We start from the raw sequence: 21239 nt of genomic DNA, 5'->3' as shown, positions 1-21239 counted from the left end.
CATTCTTTTTTTTGAAATTCAAGAACATTCCTGTTCATGTTGTTTGGAGCAATTTCTCTTCTCCAGAGCTACATAAGTATGAAAAGGTGAAGATAACGAACAGTGATCAATCTCATAACTCCCACAAAGAATACACAATTAAGAGTAGGATAAACACGGACCCTTGGACATACCAAAGGTGGGATCAGGTGCCTAGGAGGAGTTAACATCACCTGTCAACCAGTCATACCGCCTTGAGCCCTATATTTTGACCAGGGAAAAGGAGTGATCCATAGTCAAAATCAATGTGAAAAGAACGGCATCAATTGGTATTAAACATGTCAGATAGCATTTGACCCAATGACAGATTGTATTGGTAAATTAGATCGTTATAACGACCACATAATTTCCGAAATGCTGACTTTAAATGAGAATGTTGAAATCACTGTATCATCAATTTATTTGTCAGTAGCCTGCCTCGATTTAAAAACGGATCATACGAAGAACAAGTTATTATGTATCGAATGAGTTGAGAGAAATAAACACCATATGCAGGTGATAAAGAAATATTGCTTCATAAATATAAGAAGTTGACGATGAAGAAGCTGAAATCACCCCGTTTGTCATAAAGTTGAGTTGTTAGTTTGCCGTTAACATCTATGTTCAATGAAATATCCAAGTATGAAGCAGATGTGAAAGATTCAGTGGTGTCCTTTATTTCAAGTTCACTGGGACATATCGAATCGAGATATGAATGAAAATTATCATTTTACAAATAGATAAAACGTCATCGATATATCTAAATGTCGAGTTGAAGGCCACAACAATAGATTTTTTCTTCTCATGTAAAAGCTTTTGAATACTGGCTCGAGCTAATAAAGGAGCACAATACGTGATCATAGGGATTCCAACAGACTGTTTGAAGACCTGCTCACCAAAGACTTCGAAGAGATTGTCAATGACGGACTCCAGCTTATTTTTGAATATCAACTTCAGAGTACTTGTGTGTAGAATGAGTGGTGTTTAACAAAGTATTGATTCGGATGACTTATCACAAGATATGAATATTTCTTTTTCCCTGTGTTTATTGAAGAAGCAGTTGTCTATGGTAATGAACTTGAAATTTGCTGAAATACAAGACTGAACTTTTTTATGACGAAGAATGTGCTTGTGTTGACGTCATCTATTTCTTAGTTAAAGATCTACATGACTCAGAGAGATTATCGTCCATAACCCACGGTGGTTTAAAGAGCATGTCCATAACCATAGAATTCAGTCTGTGTTCTGGTGTTAAAAAATCAAGGTATGGACTAGCTTTGGCGTCTTCAAATAACATGCTCAATACTTTCAGTGGAACAGAGTAAACTTTTGGTTGCATTTCACGCAATCAGAGGGTGTGTTACGAAATCTTTATATGCAGCATTTCAAAGAAAGCTTCTCTAAAAGTATACAGAGAAAATTATGAGCTTCTCGAAGATTTAGGAGGGGGGAATTAACAGATCAGAGAATCAAAGATTGTGAAAAGTTTGTAAGTTGTATAATCAAAACACAGTGTCCATTGACACACTTCGAGTTAATAAATTGGGAAATCAAAGATCTCTGAAGATATTCCTCCGACTAGTGATATCTTACGTGAAAAGTGAAGATAACGAACAGTGATCGATCTCATAACTCCTACAAGCAATACAAAATAGATAGTTGGACAAACACGGAACCCTGGATATATCAGAGGTGGGATCAGGTGCATGGGAGGAGTAAGCATCCCGTGTCGACCGGTCACACCCGCCGTGAGCCCTACGTATACCATAAAGAGAGCACATTACCAGGCATTTGATGGAGACAGGCAAATATTGGTAGGCTCACATTACTATGTCCAACAGAGATGAAGTTGGATGAGGGTTATTTGCTCCCATACCAATGGCTTTGGATTGATATATCCCTGTGAGCTCGAAATAAAGGACACCACAGAGTCGTCCACGTCTGCTTCATACTTAGATATTTTATTGAAAGTAGACATTAACGGCAAACTGACAACTCAACTGTATGATAAACGGGATGATTTCAGCTTCTCCATCGTCAACTTCCCACATTTATGTAGCAATATTCCATTATCACCTGCATATGGTGTTTATATATCTCAACTGATTCGATATGCAAGAGCTTGTTATGCGTATAGTCAGTTTTTAAATCGAGGTAAGCTACTGAAAAACAAGTTGATGGTACAGGGATTTCAACAGTCTCGATTGAAGTCAACATTTTGCAAATTCTATGGTCGTTATAACGATCTAGTTCGTCAATACAACCTCGCATTGGGTCAAATGCTGTCTGACATGTTTCATACCGATTGTTAAGCCGTTCTTGGCACACTGATTTGACTGCGGATAACTCCGTTTACCTGATCAGGATATGGGGCTCACGGCGGGTGTGACCGGTGAACAGGGGATGCTTACTCCTCCTAGGCACCTGATCCCACCTCTGGTGTGTCCAGGGGTCCGTGTTTGCCCAACTATCTATTTTGTATTGCTTGTAGGAGTTATGAGATTGATCACTGTTCGTTATCTTCACCTTGCATTGCAATCCAGGGGTTTGTCTATTTGATTACATTATACCTGCAACTGCACACCTGGTTGTAGAACATTAACGTGTGAATGTAAACGTGCCAAATTGTAGTGTATGAACCTTTGCAGATACAAAATGCAGAACAAAGAAAAATGTAGGAATAGTTTAAAATAGAAATTCAAATATTTTGGGGGATCGGTTCATATCTATCAATTAAAGTGTTCCTTTTGTATTTGTAAGTTGCGCTATTGTAATAATATAATTATTCATGCAGTTATTTTCTCGTTTAAACCACAGTGAGAGAAAATTAGGAAAATTGAATGTCCGCCATTGTGAATCACCATTTTGAACTATTTAACGCATATTTTTCATATTCGGCATGCTCAAATTATGTTAAAGAATATGCTGTACCAAATGTTGTAATTATTTGCCGTTAAAAGGTTTTTTCTTCTGTATATTGGACCAGTATGGCATATGGCAAGGCGCTTTACTATTTATTCGAAAAAGAGATATCTTTTTTATTTTGAGAGATATCTCTCTAATCTAAATAGATATCTTATTTAAAAGAAATATCTCTTAAAGTTAAGAGTTATCTTTCAAAAGTGAGAGATATCTCTTAACCTCAAGAGGTGTCGTTCAAAGTTGAGATATATCTCTTAACCTTTAGAAATATCTCTTTAAGTAACATATATCTCTTTAAATCAGAGATATATCTTTTTTTGACTTACAGAGATATCTCTTTAAGATAAAGAGATTTCTCTTTGAGTTAAAGAGATATCTCTTTCACTTTGAGAGATATCTTTATAAGATTTTGAATGAAAGATATCTCTTAAAACAGGAAAGATATCTCTTCTCGAGTCCAAGAGAGATATTTCTTTAACTGAAAGAGATATCTCTCTTGATTTTCAAAAATTATTCAATCACCAAAGCGGAAGCGCGCCAAAATTGCGTTACATGGCAGAAGTTGGAAGTAAAGAGATGAAGATATTTCGCCTTTCGATGTGTAAACATGTATGAATGAAAAATACAAACATCTTATACACATATACTATTTTTTATCTACTTTGTGAAACAAATGGTAGAGACAACCTCCTCTACATGTTCAGCCATTTTGATCATGTGCACTTATTACGTCATACAAAATGCGAAGGTCCTAGGCGGGAGAAACTATTGTAGTCAATTTAATAAGTCATGTCTTTAACTTTAAGAGATATCTCTTTTGCATCTTTTTCGAATAGATAGTAAAATGGCTCGCCATAGACCAGACTATCTGAGAATCGGCTTGATCATCGATGTCTCAGAAATATGTCGGTAAGAAATTAAAAGTCTATAAATATATGTTACAATTGAGACCAATTTGAACTCAGTTAAACGCGACAGTTGGTGATACAGGGAACAATATTTGAAAAATGAACATTCTGCGTTGATCTCGACGTAAAATAAACTAGTGCAAACTGTAACGAATGCGGTTTATTACATTTTGCGTCGTTACCAATCTTTTTGCGTCAATACAAACTTGCACTCCCTCTTAATTAGTATTAAGGATTTCTGAGATATAATCAACTAATCACAAAGTTATTTTTAAAGAGCAAGTTAATTATTGTTGTGCTGGAGAAATTAAAACCCGGCAAAAGTTAACCACGTTATGAATCAAAGGTTGGTGACTTCTGCCATGCTTTGACTGAGGCAATCTGGTTCAATATCGTTGGCATGTTGAAAGTACTCTTCGTGTATCGAGAGAAACTAAAGAATCAAACATTTCCAAATGATATTTTTACTAGCTCCTTTGAATTAGGTTCGTTCTTATTTTACTGTGGTTTCCAGTGTAGTGGTTTGAACTATATGGACAGCGAACATCGGCAAGGATACATGTAGCTCAGTGGTTAGAGCACCTGACTAAAAATGCATGTATCCCGGGTTCGATTCCCGGTCCAACATTATATTTTCCCCCTTTCATCTGTCGAAAGAGGTCACTATATGGGGCGGTACTTCTGATGGGACCGCAGAAACCAGCAGGTGTAGCACGATTAAGATCCCTCCCTGCTCATAGGCTAGATTTTGCAGCCCTTCACCGGCAATGGTGACGACTCCATATGAGTAAAAAATTCTCGAGAGGGACGTTAAACAATATACAATCAATCAATCAATCTTTTTACAATTGGTGCCGTTGACCACCCCTGGACTTGTAGGTGAAAGTCCTGCCCGGGGGAAAACAACCTCAGTTGTGTGTCTTCAAGGGCAAAAACAATTTAAAGAGGGGAGAATGCAGTGGTTAGGGTTATATGGACCGTGGGTATCGGCCTAAATAGTTCAGTGGTTAGAATACCTGACGAATAATGAAGTGGTCCCGAGTTTGATTCCTAGTCCAACCCGAATTTTTTCTCTTCCTCTTTCATTCATATATAGTCAACCCATATAACCGACCGATCCGACATAAGTAAGTAGGGTGTTGTTGGATTTTTGTGCTTATATATGTATATATGTGTGTGTGTGTGTGTATATATATATATATATATATATATATATATATATATATATATGTGTGCGTATGTGTGTAAACTGTATATTTCCATGAACATGCACTAATTCCTCATCTGAGGACTGCCAGGGGCGAAAACAGTTCAAAATTGAAAATACATTAACTATTTAAAAACATTCTCTGTTCCGAAACATTAGGGAAACAAACTAGTTGCAAAGTTACTTATATATGGAGCAAGGAGATATCTCTACCAAATTTGTGAAATTCACAATCCATGGGCTAGTGTAAACATTATTTTATTGCAATATGAGCAACTGGTAGAAATGCATGAGATACAACAGAAATATATCAAATTGCAAAATGATTCGGAAACAATTTTCAAGACATATTACTCAGTATCCACGAGTTAGGGATACAGGCTCCATATTGCGGGGTTATATGGAACGTACAGCAAAAGTACGCACGGGCATCCATGAAACAAACTAGGTGTAGAGTTGTAAAAGCATGCAGACCTCTATCAAATATCGATATTTATGACCCCCGGGTCTTGGGTTTAGACTTTATGAATCATATAGTAAAAATGCAGTAAACTTTTCAAAATATTCCCTATTCCTGAACATCAAGGAAACACAATTGGCAAAATGGTTGTTTATGACAAGAATCAGAAGAATTGAGCATCCTTTTTGTCCATCCGGGACATTCAGTTCTAAGTTTTAAAGGTGCATCATCTACTAACAACACTTTTAATTTACGCTCTACTTTGTAAGATACCCATGGCACTGTTATTGGCCACGTGTGTCTTTATGTTAAACCTAGAAGTGTTACATGTTCTCCATTTATTTTGATTTGTTGGCGAAGGAGACCATTTTATTTCGTTCTTAAATTGTTTTCTTTGTAATCGGACTTTTGAACATCCTGGAATTGTTGCTACCAGACTATTGGCATGAAATGTTTAACGACCGTTAGGGGTTGGTCTTTTTAAAAACCGTCAACATCCATGACTAGCAATGATAAGTGTTCGAGTTTACCTGCATGTTAGCAGGTAGGATGGTGTTGTGTTTCAGTTTTAATACAACAAAACGTTATTGGAATACCAAACAGGCTTAATCTTCAATTAATTGTTATTGGAAAACAGGCAATTACATTTACATGAATTCTTGTGTTTGAAGTCGAAATCATTTTGACATTTGACCTTTTCATTCCAAAATAAAGTAGGAAATAGTCGAATGCAGCAGACTTTCGTGGGCTGCATTTATTGGACACAAATGGCAAAATTAAAACGTATATATAAATATACATTTACAAAACAATGTCAGTGACACGAATTGTATAATTAGATTAATTAAATTTTATTTCATTTTGAAGGCAAATGTGCATATAAAGCGGAACACCAAAAGATGACGTTATCTCTTTGTCGATTAGGTGCTAATTTACAAAATGCATTAAGGATGGTATAAATGTAGCAGCCGACATTAAAGGTATTCGGGGAAAGACTTCGTGGCTTTGTCTGGCAAATCGGATGTAAACGGAAGTTGGATTTTTTTCGGTCGTTAATTCGATTAACATCAAACCTGAAAAAGATCAGTAATTAATATCGAGAAGACAGTTGTGTTGTCTGAGACGGCCTACATGAATTAGGTGATTTTACTATAAAGAGATCTCACTATATCGGACTGTCTCTTGGAATCAACAGTTGAAGAATTCACTCTGGACAGAGAAATGGATATCACGAACGAGATGTCAAATGAGAAAAGTGCCACATTTAGATTAATAGAAAATGGTGAGTTGGATTTGTACCATGTTATATTAACAGGTGACTATGTGCATATTTTGGGGGAAAGGACTATCAGTTTTCAAATGGATCATATATATATATATATATATATATATATATATATATATATATATATATATATTAAATCAACCACTCTTTTTTGTAAAGTTAATCTGCAACATCCAGAAACCAGAGATTTTTTTCTTGTTTGAAATTTAAAGTATTTTCTTTGCAAAGAATATTTACAAAAATAATTTACTTCGGCATGGATGATTGGACTGTAAATGTTCGCTCTAAATAACGATATATAGACAATTTTTAAAAATGCATCTGAAAATGACTAGAGATGTTGACGAAATTATGCTAAGTGATATCGATCACACCATATCTATGCGTGTTAAGATATTCAATGTATTACGAAAGGATAATGAACAATTTTGAAGGATTCAAATCGAAAGAAATGTTTATTGTTAAATAATGATGAAAGTGAAGTAGATCAAATTCATATGACTGGTAAATGAATACAAACTGACCTTTTTGCACTTGATAAAATAATATAAATCTAATTTACAAAACTTGTGTGAAACAAATGATTAATTTTATTTCATATTTTGATAAAGAGAAAATGTATGCAACTTTCTACCAAGAGAATTGTATGAAAATATAATTTCTTTTAAAAATATTTTAAAAAAATAAAACAACATATAGACTTCTTTACAAAATTCTACGTGAAATAAATCAAGCAGTAAACAAAATGTTAAAAATTCCTAAGGTTGGTTATTTTTATTTGATGTGATACCATGATTACAAAAATCCCGCCTTCCATTTACAAGATATGAAATACATTTGTATGGTCGTTATATATTGAATGCCTTAAAACAGGGTTCCTTACTGACAAGGAACACACAAACAGTATACCGCAATAGTCGAGTCTGTGACGTCTACTTTGCTGAAGTGACATATGGTAAAATACAGATTTTTAGACTCTGCCTATCTAGTTACATGATTTATGATTATCTGAAATAACCAAACTGAGAAATTATTTGAAATCGTCATTACGTTAAAGTTCGGGTAATTTTTCTTTGATTGTTTTTTTTTTTTATTATAAAAAATATTTATCAAATTTTCTTATATTATACTGGGTACTTGAACATGTGACTTGTCACGTCCATTTACGTATTTGCCAGATACGTGATTTGTCGCATCCATAAAGCCTTTCTACTTTGATTTATTTATAAATCAACTACTTTTAACATCACAGACAGCCTTAATTAGGAAATTTTTAAATGTCAGTAAAACATTCGTATTGTTTGATCTAGGTGTAATCTGTTAAATGATGATGCCCGTTTGGTCTAAAATTTGCATCATTGTATTTCATGTATCCCCTGGGATGCCAGTGAATGCTAAAATACTTTCGGAATACATCAGTATTTAAAGCTTTCAGAATTTGTGTTCAATACTGCAGTATGAGTGGAGCTAGCAATGACTCGAATGAAATTGTCCTTAATCTAAACTATAATACAGAAATTTACTTATCTATTTACATGTATTTATCAATTTAATATGCATATGATTTCGAAAGATTATAATAATCAAATGACAAAAAATTTAGCAAGTGATATCAAGAGGTTTATTCTCTCTCTCTCTCTCTCTCTCTCTCTCTCTCTCTCTCTCTCTCTCCTGTATTTTTATCTAAAAAAGATGTCTTTTCATCTGAAAGATATATCTGTAACTGAAAGAAATTATAACGATGTATCTTTAACATTAAGAGACATTGCATTACGAAAAAGAAACATCTCTTAAAAAAGAAAACTAAAGCAACATTTCCGCTGATATTTGTGCAGAACCATGTATCTCCTTCACATTAGAGATGGCACATGTATCTGTCTTTATTAACTTCATTTAGGTGATACATTTTCTTGGAAAATGAAATGCATGTTTAAAAGAACAAATTGAAGGAATTATCTATTTTTTTAAACGAATAGGCGCAAGAAATGAATTCTTGCTTTGGTGGCAGCTTAGGGGTAAATAACATGCTCTTATAATCTACGATACACACTTCGTTGAGATTCGAATTCCTCGTAATGGAAAACGCTCTGCACTGCTCCATGTACTCAACAAACGAGTTATGTTTCCCACGGCGAGTTAGCATCTTACAATTCTCCACACCCTATATGGTCATATAGATAATTAAATGCATGACCAATTTCATTCAATCCTAGCGACGATATTTCTTTTACATGGACACACCAGCTGTGTATGTAATGTAGTGCCATTTACTAACATCCTAACACGTGGACTTGGGCTAGCACAGGGAAGAGTCGGTACAAGTTTAGCTTTTGAAAAAAGCTTAGAGAGTCAGCCACTGGATTTTTATCCCTGTTGGAATGTATTTCAGCATTAGCAAACGTTATTATTATTTTTTTTATGCTTTTTAATCTAGAATACACCAATGTTTCGCTGCAAATGTACATATGAACGTAAAGATAAAACTAATATTACTCAACGAAATAGTTTCAGGAGCCAAGCATCATATACAGGGATCTTATTTACATTTATATGCTTCGCTGCGTTAAACACAGGCAAGAACTGCGAACCAGCTAAAATTGACCAGTTTACTTAAGAACCTACAACTATGCAATTACTTTTCCATTTAGTAAAATGTTCTTATTTCTTCTGATATAACAGATATGATTATGGTGTAAAGAATTAATCGTAAAATCAATAAAACGGAATTCTTTAATTCGTAACGAAGTTCTTAGGAATGACGTACTTAAAGATTACCTTCAAAGTGGGAACCAGTTTAATTTAAACCAGTTTTGTTTTTTATGAGCGAGGAAAATAATGTGTCCGTTTTGTAAGACTTTCTTATTTTAACTGAAAATACAGACATCTGTTGTAGACAACATATTTTGTATTTGCAAATCAATGCACACAGATCACAGAATTCTTTTTTACTGTTACGAAGTGATCAAGAATGCCCTACTTCAAGATAACCTCAATGCCCACAATTCCAAAGAGCGCAAGCGCATTTGAAGTTCTTCGTATGATAACTAGTCAGCCCGAGGGTTGACTTAGTCAGCCCGAGGGTTGACTAATTATGACATCACCTAACGCTACACTGGACCTCAGCTTAGACCCGTGTCGTGTGCAATAAATGTCGAGCGTGTGGTAAACGATGAGTCTGCTGACTGGTGGGTATGCTCCGAGGATCTCGAAACCTTTCCTCTTACAATGCTCTACCGACTGAACACTTGTCACGATCCAGAGGTCAGTGAACAAATGTCACAGCTGACAGGGGAAGATGGTCAAGTTAAGATACTCACTTAAAACCACATACATGTGTGATGTCACGATACAAAGCCAAAAGGTAACGATTAGGACAAGGACACAAATGACTGACTACGAATATAAATGTGGAAAAAGCTCGAAGGATCCTTGCAGAGACACATGCTAATAAGCTACTCGCTACTTTGTTTCTAGGAGTGTTGTTTTCCCATTCGAGAATTTTTTTCATAGAGACGTCACCGACTTTAGATATTGACCAAAACATGGCACTTCGGGTCGTTATGGTAATGGTTCTTTTTCATACCAATGCCTGCCGTGACATATGTACTCAATTTCTATGGTTATATCCGAAATGCCCGTAACTTTCATTCCACGTACCGGGCGCTTGGTGAAGGAACACCCACTACCTATGTTTGACGCGCCGAAATCGAGAATCGAACCCGGGCTTTTCGGTTGCGGAGCGAGCGGACTAAAACCACGAACTGCTCACTAAAACCTATCCGCAGACTAGTTGCTCGTAAATGTAAAGGAGAGAATACACAGTCAGGGATATATTAATAAAAGCAACAAGAGAGGCCAATACGAGTAGTCATCTGAAAAATTTAGCGGATATATTGTAAATACAGAAACTATAAGTCACGACAGAAAAACTTAGCGGATATATATTGTAACCACAGAAAAACGTAGTGGATATATATTGTAACCACAGAACAATTTAACGGATATATTGTAACCACAGAAAACTAAGCGGATATATTGTAACTACAGAAAATTTAGCAGATATACATGTATTGCAACTACAGAAAAAATTAGCGGATATATTGAACCACAGAAAAAGATAGCGGCTATATTGTACCTGCAGAAAATATAACAAAGTATCGACAGAAATATTTCAAATCAGTTTTTGAACAGATCGTTTTCTCGACCGGTCGACAGGGGATGCTTACTCCTCCTAGGCACCTGATCCCATCACCTCTGATGCGTCCAGGGGTCCGTGTTTGCCGAACTATCTATATTGTATTGCTTGTAGGAGTTATGAGATTGATCACTTCGTTATCTCCATCTTTCAAAAAAGATCATAAAGCAAATCAAATCTGAATGATTCGCCATGGAAAACAAGAATGTTTGGTTTACTAAGGGGAAAAGCCACTTACAATGGTTGAAATGCATCGATAAGAAGGTTGTTTTCTGTGAAATCTGTAGAACTGGTAGCTTAGGGGTTTGAAGCACAAAACCTTAACTCACAATTATCATAGGGCCTTAATGTAGTGCTGTTGTCGAAAAAAGGAAGAGGGCATATCCAGCAAAAATTTGCTCATTTTACGTTTAAAGTCGATTATGACAGACGTGATGTGGTTAAGAGCCTTAGTAGAGCAATATGAGAGTTAAAATGAAATGAAAAGTTGATGGTGATAAGCAGTACTTCGCTCTCAGTACTTCGGCTTCACGTGCGAAAGAAAGAAGATCACGGGACAGTGTTGATGAAAAGTTGAATTAGCAAATTTTAGAAAAAGATTTTTTTTTAAAAATTCGATTCTGTTTTGTTAATATACAATAGAATTACAGAATGTATAAGATGATAAAACTGATAGTTGAATTGTTGCCCTCCATGCTTCAGGGAGTTATTTAGAATAGCAAAAGAGGAACGCCCATGACGTATATGGAATGCCAAAGGGGTAAAAATTCTATCCCTGTAACTGAGTATTTGTAACTACTCAGTGCACCATTTGTTCCTTGTAAATGTAGAAATGTTAAACGTAAATGTAGAAATGTTAAACGTAAATGTAGAAGTGTTAAACGTAAATGTAGACATGTTAAACGTAAATGTAGAAGTGTTAAATGTAAATGTAGAAATGTTGAACGTAAATGTAGAATTGTTAAACGTAAATGTAGAAATGTTTAACGTAAATGTAGACGTGTTCAACGTAAATGTAGAAATGTTTAACGTAAATGTAGAAGTGTTAAACGTCAATGTAGACATGTTAAACGTAAATGTAGACATGTTAAACGTAAATGTAGACATGTTAAACGTAAATGTAGAAATGTTTAACGTAAATGTAGAAGTGTTGAACGTAAATGTAGACATGTTAAACGTAAATGTAGACATGTTAAACGTAAATGTAGACATGTTAAACGTAAATGTAGATATGTTGCGGTACTTATTAATAGTGCAATGTAAATCCAGGAATGACTGAAAATGTTGTTACTCAATGTATTAACGGTCCAATGTTTAAATAGAAATGCAATAGTATTCGAAACTTAAAGTTGTCAATGTGATTTGTTGCTAGATAAGTATAAATGCACGGCATGTTTTGAGGTATAGGTAAATCCACCATTTGTCTCTACGGAACCTTTAAGTTAATTTCCAGAGTGTTTCTAACTGTCCTGTAGAAAGGTTTATGATAATCGTGATTATCATTATACAAGCACGGGGTACATACTCTTAAGGGACAAAATGCACTGAAAAATAGATTACATGTACTCAACTTCTATTTTCAGACAATGTTTATGTTGTAACAGTTCAGTAATTAAAATGGTTTGAACATACTATATATATGCGTAATTCTTTAAAAAATTATAACTGTTTTAGATCATTTATTCAAGGAATATGGGAATAGGGAATCTTATGAAAATGTCTTACATATGAAGACTTACGAAAAACGACACCAACTTCATATTCCAAAATAATAATATTGGAGGGGGATCAGTCATTGACCTTTGTGGTAGTTTCAGCATAGAAATGATCAGATTTCAGTGAAATCGAAGAACGTTTACATTCAAGACAGAAGTGCTATTGCCGAACCTAGTCCTTTGTTGTTACATTCGTGAAGTATAACTAGTTACTGTAGAATTCCTTATTTTCGTGTAGTCAAAATTTTCGTGGCTTGGGAAAGGATACATCCTCATGAGGATTTGATTTCTTGGTAGAAGAGTTATTCTTTTATTGTAGTTCACATTCTTTATAATGGAAATTGAGATCCATGGGTATGTCCATATCACAAAAACATTTTTTAAAACAGTATATGATTCAATTACTGGATAGCGAATTTAGTATGCCGTATGTCAGAAATGTTTGAATTTCCCCGTATTTCTTTGCAAACGACCAAAATTACATCACTGTGTTTTAAAATAGCAGTTTGACTTAAAATAGTAATGACAGCATGCGTCAATCACGATCAAATTGAGATAATTCATTTTAAGGAAGAACAACACATCCTCCTAATGGTTACGTCCTTCGAAACATGAATTTAAATATAAATATCAACAACACTTGCATGTTTCTTTTAATTAAACAATAAAAAACGCGGGTTATGCATTTTTTCTTCAATGATTGCTACCTTCATCACCCGATAAAACAACAAAGAAAGACATTTTATTCTTTATATTAACTATATATAAATAAATATATAAACTAGATTTAACTTCTAAAATATATCGTTGACTCATTCGTTACTTTAAACCATTAGCTAATACACCCTTTAACCATGACGACGCTCCATATTTAGTAAGACAGATGGTACTGAAAAAATTGCAACAAACATGTATTCATAGTCGAGGATGAAAATATGTCAATTTCAAAAGAGAAACGAATCTGTGAATATGAATACGGAGGATTCTACCACGGTTATTGCAAAGATCAAAGGAATGCCGCGGTCATTATTCTGCGATATACCTTCATGCATAATAACTGAATATGGGGAAATTGATACAAATTTCGCTTGCACTTCGTGTTTTGCTAACACAACAATAAATTCGATAACTGATGATTAAATCTAATAATGATAAAAATTAATCAATATACAGGCGCGGATGCAGAAATTTTTTCCAGGGGGGGTCGAACAGAAATATTTATAATATAATAACAGCCAACTCATTTTTCTTATAAATCGTTACATTGTATTTTTTTTTATCTTTGCAAATTCCAGGGGGGGGGGGGGGGGTCCGGACCCCCGACCCCCCCCCCCCCCCCCCCCTAGATCCGCGCATGATATATGTTGCAAATCAAAATTACAAATGACTGAAGTTGTCCTCCAATATAAATAAATCGTTCCGAGATCGATAACATGTCGATGCACAGACATGTTAACCCTCTTCCACGTACTTGTAGTTTAATTTTACATGTTAACCCTCTTCCATGTACTTGTAGTTTAATTTTTTAACTGTGCATTCAAAACAGTAAGGATATAATCCGTGATTTTTTTTCGAAATAAATCCAGTATATCCTACCATCTCACCTTTTTCATAGGCAAAAAAAATATTTAAAATTTTTTATAGGCCTAATACGTTTCTGCAACTGCCATGACGTCACGGTGACCTGATTCGTAGCTGTATGGGTGAACGATCGGCTGTATAGTTCTGGGTCTTTGTAGAGTAGAAATAAAAATTTTGATGCAAGATAACCTCCTCGGTCTCGAAATGTTGTTTGAAATATAAAAGCCTCGGATTTTTCAAATAAAAAATATTGTACAATGTATATATCCTTCACTTTCTATCCATATCAGTTTCTCAAAAGTGTTATTCATCTTTGAGAAAATTTGACATTTTTGAAAACTTTCAAGAAAAATATTCATCTTTTGCACATCATACTTTAAAACAGAAATGAGGTTGTTTATTTTTATCTGACTACCTGTATTTTACCTCAGATATTTCTTATATACTTATATTTTATGGTCCTTTATACTCAATGTAACTGAAGTTCTGCTTACTTGGTAAGCTAGCTACACGCAGTTTTTGTTTTTCAAATACTTACAATTATATATATATATATATGAGCGAAGCTTGGACGGGTTGAAGGCCCGTTCGCTAAGCGAGGAATTTCATAAATAATGTACATTTTCAAGTGAATGCTTTTTTTTACTTCTAATTTACCGTGCTTCACTGAATTAGCAGTTGGGACACGCCAATGATCATTTAATGCTTCGCTCGGTCCAACGGTCTATACATATCTATACTAAAAATTAACTTTGCTAATAAACTTCGAAACGCATGCTCCAAAGTTATTTCGTAGGCTACAGTCGAATCTTACTCGATCAGTAAACATCGTAAAATAAATTGAAAACCTACTTTAATTTTTGATAAACTACCCTGAAATAGTAAAAATTGAGAATAAAGTGATGGAACAAGCTTTGGCGGATCTAAGCACAGTTTTTTCTTTAATGACAACAATGAAAGTAAAGTGGCGGATCTAAGCCAGTTTAAATCCGTTGTTTATCGATGCTCTGATTTTGATCTTACAGAAGAAATAAGTTTTGATAATTGTTGAATAAATAAATATGCCTGTTCTTTTCTTCAATCTGTGATTTTTGTCTTGAATCAACCTTATGGAAATTTACAGAACGAAGCGCCCAGAACGAGGCAACATCATAGACGCCAAGTTGGTTTACAACATGCTCAGCATAAACTAGTGTAGGGGTGAAGTGTTAGTTATACTTAAAATAGTTTTGACTAGGCCCATATTTATCATTTTATGAAGATTAATAATCATATTACCTAGATACATCTGATTCAACGAAGGACATCCCCCAATCGATTCCCCCCCCCCCCCCTTCCCGAAACCAAAGATCTGACGCATCGATAAATATTTGAATACGATGTATGCAAGGTGAAGATAACGAACAGTGATCAATCTCATAACTCCTATAAGCAATACAAAATAGGTAGTTGGGCAAACACGGACCCCTGGACACACCAGAGGTGGGATCAGGTGCCTAGGAGGAGTAAGCATCCCCTGTTCACCGGTCACACCCACCGCGAGCCCTATATTCTGATCAGGTAAACGGAGTTATCCGCAGTCAAAATCAGTGTGCCAAGAACGGATTAACAATCGGTATGAAACACGTCAGACAGCATTTGACCCAATGCGAGGTTGTATTGACGAACTAGATCGTTAACATAATAAAGGATTAGGCAGCAAGCAGCGCCTATACAAACCTTCTTCTTTAAGGTACAAGGTAAAGTCCACATAGTGATGTACATGAGAAATTACAATTCATGTGATGGTTTATGTTACATAAGGAACATTTAATTTGGAGCTCCAAATGACTTCCTAATAATCAAGTTTTATTTCCTGTATATGATATCAATAAATATAACATAACTAATGCATGCAATTGTTCAAAAATTGTTCTTTTAAAAATTCATTTGAATTAAAGATATGATTCATTCAATTCATGTGCGCATTAATTCAAACATGCATTAAAAAGTCCTTCCTCTATCCAATATTACATGTATTTAATTGTGATTTTCCGCGCTTGCATAGAGTTTCATCTAGTTATCCTTTTAAAATTTCAACGGTTTCTTGATACAGTTTTCAACTAAGAGATGGTCATAATTTTCATATTCATTCAAAATTAAGAAACATCACACTATTTTCATGAAAATACATAAATGCTAGGGGATTACTGTGGAATTTTTATTTTTCTATGGCAATTGAAACAATCGATGTGGACAAACAATAATTTGAAGAGGAAAAAAAACCAAAACAACCAATTACAAAATTCAGTTATTTATACTAAAATGTAATTTAACGAATGAGATTGTAAACATGTCATATGTTGATAAAGCGAATTAGAAATTAATAAGAAGGTGTGTGCTTTAAATTATTGTTCTTGCTAAATTACATGTTCATTTTTCTTTCAAAATATTTTCTATACTCCCTCTCTCTTTCTCTATCTCTCTCTCTTATATTATATTATATATATATATATATATATATATATATATATATATATATATATATATATATATATATACACAGTATATATAAAAGAAATTGATAATTAAATTTTTTTTAATAATACAGAATAATTTCAAAATATCATAACAATTTATTTTTATGTCCATCACCAGGACCTCAGACGTAGGCAGTTTGTCATGGTAGAATTAGCTGAGGTTTTATATAAACCAAATTGAATTTTAGGAATTCACGGCGTCCAATACTTTTTTTTTTTTGAGTAAAACTAATCGACATTCATAAAAGACTTCATATGAAAAGATTTTTTTCAGTAAAATGTTAGGTGTTTTTTTTTATTATCAGTGTCTGAACTGTGCAATATTGAAATTCTTTTTATAGATTAGACGAGAAGTCTATGGTGGTTTTTTTTTTTATGAAAACAAGTGGTTGATACTCAACCTCGCTATAAGTACACAAGTAATAAAAATCAAAACGGTGATATTTATTAAGAAAAAAATGTGTAACGGGATTTCTTGATTCTTGGAAGGTGTAAACTTTCTTACCTTAGTGTTGTACATGCATTGTATGACGTGTGGGTGGAGCAATCAGAACTCCTCGAATATATCGAGTGCGCGAGACATTCGAGGAGTTCCGAGTGTTGGGTGGAGCGTGAAATCTACTCATTTATGCCTATCACTGATTTTGATCGAATTTTCATATCCATACACATATTCTAGTGCTAGCGCCGAAATAAAAAAAATTATGACCCTAATGTCTGCTGCGATTCGACAGAGCTCGGCTGGACATTTGGACTGACGCCTTTAGCGAATCTCGGAGCAGTCCTTCATAATTCACAAGATCTGGAAATTTACTTTCAGCTTCAGCCGATTCTACAGAACTGCCATTCGCTTCAAATAAGTGCTTTGACTGTTAAGCTAACTCTCTATCACTATTATTGCTGCATTGCTTACTGTCTTGGTATGTAAATCATAAAATAACAAGAGACTCACGGGCCTCATCGCTCACCTGAGTCACCTTGGCCCATATCTCAAGATTTTCCATATATATTTGCATGCAAAACATTGGTCCTTATTGTGGCCCCATCCTACCCCCGCGGCCATGATTTTTACAAACTTAAATCTGCACTATGTCAGGAGGTTTTCGTGTAAATGTTAACTTCTTTGGCCCAATGGGTCTTGAGAAGAAGATTTTAAAAAGATTTTCTCTATATATTAGTATGTAAAATATTGTGGCCCCATCCTACCATGGTCCCCATGGATGATTTTAACAAACTTGAATCTGCACTATGTCAGGAAGCTTTCGTGTAAATGTAAACTTTTCTGGCCCAGTGATTCTTCAGAAGAGAATTTTTAATGATTTCCCCTACATATTTGTATGTAAAACTTTGATCCCCTTTTGTGGTCCCATCCTACCCCCCCCCCCCCCGGGGGGGATGATTTTAACAAACTTGAATCAGCACTATGTCAGCAAGCTTTCATGCAAAATGTAAACTTCTTTGGCCCAATGGTTCTTGAGAGGAAGATTTTAAAGATTTTTTTAAATATATATATTGGTATGTAAAACTTTGATCCCCTATTGTGGCCCCATCCTACCCTCGGTGGCCATGGTTTTAACAAAATTGAATAAGATTTTCCTTATATATTTGTATGAAAAACTTTGATCCCCCTATTGTTGCCCCATCCTACCCCCAGGAGTCATGATTTGGAAACAACTGAACCTGCACTATGCCAGGAAGCTTTCATGTAAATTTCAGCTCCTCTGGCCCAGTGTTTCTTGAGAAAAAGATTTTTTAATGACCCGACCCTATTTTTGCATTTTGTGATTATCTCCTCTTTGAAGGGGTATGCTCCTTCATTTGAATAAACTTGAAAGCCCTTTATCCATGGATGCTTTGTGCCAAGTTTGGTTGAAATTGGCCTAGTGGTTCTTGAGAAGAAGATGAAAATGTGAAAAGTTTACGCCCAAGACGACGACAGACAACGGACAAATTTTAATCAGAAAAGCTTACTTGAGCCATCGGCTCAGGTGAGCTAAAAACAATCACTAAATTATCCTTTCAAATGATGACATCCATGACGTAGATATTAAAGAGTTCTTTATTAGCGATATACTGCAGGTGAGCGCAGATACTGTATACATCACTAATTAAAAAAAGACTATAGGAACTCTTCAGTATCGGGAGTTAATTATTATCATTTGAACAGACAATTTAATGACTTTTTATTTTGGGATTTACCTGATAATTAATACAGCATTAATTAACACTGATAGAGAGGTGGTTCAACATCAAATCACTTATCTGAAGTAAACCAGAGCGTCACCTAGGTTAATTGCTAGAACCGACTGAAGTTGAATGTGAATTACAAATTCCAAACATGAATTATGAAGGACTGCTCCGAGATTCGGCGAAGGCATCAGTCCAAATACCCAGCCGAGCCGAATCTCGGTCAAGACTATCGTGACCCAATAAACAAAACTTTGACAACTTCTAACAACAAATGACTGAACAGTGCATAAAGGCTTTCAAAAGGCAGTGGTTATGAAGAATGCTGGTATTTCATATGTTACTGATAGTGCACTGTAAAAACGAAGTGTTCTAAGAAATGAATTTCGATTTTGAAAATACAAAAAGACGTGAACTGCGACGTTGCAGTTCATCTCCTCATGTATTTTCAAAAATGAAATTCAAAATGAATATTATTCAATTATCAAATTGAACACCTATACATATATCACATTAAACATCACATAATCGCAATATCAAAACATTACACTAAAAGAATTGAACAAAGAAAATTAAATAAGTCCCCTGCAGAGACGGGGTATCGAAAATTTCGGGGCGTCATGTGATTTGTTTTCATCCACAAATTTGTCTGAAGCGGGATAAATCTCAATATATTAAAAATGAATTGTTTTAAAATCAGAGTTTCCTCCAATCTGATAGACTTTCGGTAATTCATAATTGAGAATACTCGTAAGTCCAAACTAATAATTTTCAATTACTAATTTGAAAATTATAAATTTGAATGAAAGCACCGATCTCACCCCTGTAAGTTTTCACAATATCGTCATTTCAAAATTGACAAGTAGCTGTAACTTACAGTGGCTGATCCAGAGAAGGGAGATTATGGGGGTGGCAATCCCCCTTTAGTCGCATAATTTAAAACAAAATTTAGCCATTTCTTGGGCTATTTTTGGGTCTTCAGCCCCCCCCCCCCCTTTTAGACGGAAAAGGTACAATCTTTGGTCGCAATCCCCACCCCCTTTGAAAATTTTCTGGATCCACGCCTGATTTATGAATACTTGTAAGCTTATATTTATCATATGACAATGATCCATTTCCTTCTTTGAAATTACATTTTACATCTTAGTAAGAAAGACCCCCTCCCTCCTTTTCTTCAATAAATATGTACACGTAATAATGATGCGATACCCTACGAGACAAGAAATCATTTTCAATTATTATTCCTTTTTACATGTATGCATCTTTGTGTGTTATTAACCGTTTATTTTTTTATTGCTCATATGTTATATCTACATAGATACATATCTGTATTTCTCATTTTCATACACTGCAAAACCTTTGACCAGTTTATATATTCCGTGCAATACAGGGGGAAATATTCTGACAGGTCATCTCAGTAACCAAAGTGGTACTACCATGCAAAACTGGATTTAAAGTTGAGTCGTTGGAAATTTCGATTTATTCAGGCGTTGGAACCTTCCGAACACCAAATGTTTCCTATTTATTAACCTGACATTTTTCTACAGACCCTTTTCGTTTTCACACACGGCCTGGATTGACTCAGCAATGAAAGTCTACCAGTTTGAAGCTCATCATATCCGCTGGACTTGTTCAGTCAATGAATAGGGGTAACATTAGCGGCATGTGACCTTATAATTTTACACACCTTCATAGATTTCCATGAAACTTGGCATACAGACACCTCCATTTGTTATCTCTCCGAAACAGAGTTATGCCTCTTTTCAGAGATGAAGTAAAAGATCGTTAACTCAAACGGAGACGTACGCATAGTCGTAAGCGTAAATTAATTAACATTTTTTTTTTTTTTGCGTTTTACTATTAATTCATCGTAACACGTGTTTGTGCTCATTATAAGAAATCTACATGATGTAAGGGTGTACACTATAATATATACAGTTTTAATGGTTTCATATATTCTTGAAAGATTTGAAATTTGCATACGATCTTCATATAAATTAATTCATTCCTATATAATCATCAGGATTGATTATCATCACTTATTATATACAGTAAGAAGCAAAAAATATTGGGACAAACTCCTTCATTTTTACTATGTAGAAAGTAAGGCATGTAGTCAGGAATTTCCAGCGATGAGGGTTATCTGCCGTTAATCAAACACAAAAATGGTGGACATATGTACTAGAAATAGAAAAGGCAGTCTCTTATTATGAGGGTGTTCATCTATTTAGTTATTTGAAAA

The 21239-nt window shown here is 34.7% G+C and overlaps 1 protein-coding gene across 1 annotated transcript in view; it reads left to right on the top strand.

The window, feature by feature from the left end:
- The first annotated feature begins 6382 nt into the window (after positions 1 to 6382).
- The window catches only part of LOC125664888 (uncharacterized), a 32283-nt gene continuing 17426 nt past the window's right edge, over positions 6383 to 21239 (top strand). The window contains exon 1 of the mRNA XM_056156388.1: positions 6383 to 6797. Within this exon, the coding sequence (XP_056012363.1) occupies positions 6737 to 6797 (61 nt within the window). The 5' untranslated portion in view covers positions 6383 to 6736. The remainder of the gene's footprint in view (positions 6798 to 21239) is intronic.

The sequence above is a fragment of the Ostrea edulis genome, chromosome 1 (assembly GCF_947568905.1).
Source record: "Ostrea edulis chromosome 1, xbOstEdul1.1, whole genome shotgun sequence".
In the NCBI taxonomy this organism is placed as follows: domain Eukaryota; kingdom Metazoa; phylum Mollusca; class Bivalvia; order Ostreida; family Ostreidae; genus Ostrea; species Ostrea edulis.
The sequence above is the reverse complement of the archived record's forward strand: the minus strand, read 5'-3'. Positions and strand labels throughout refer to the sequence as shown.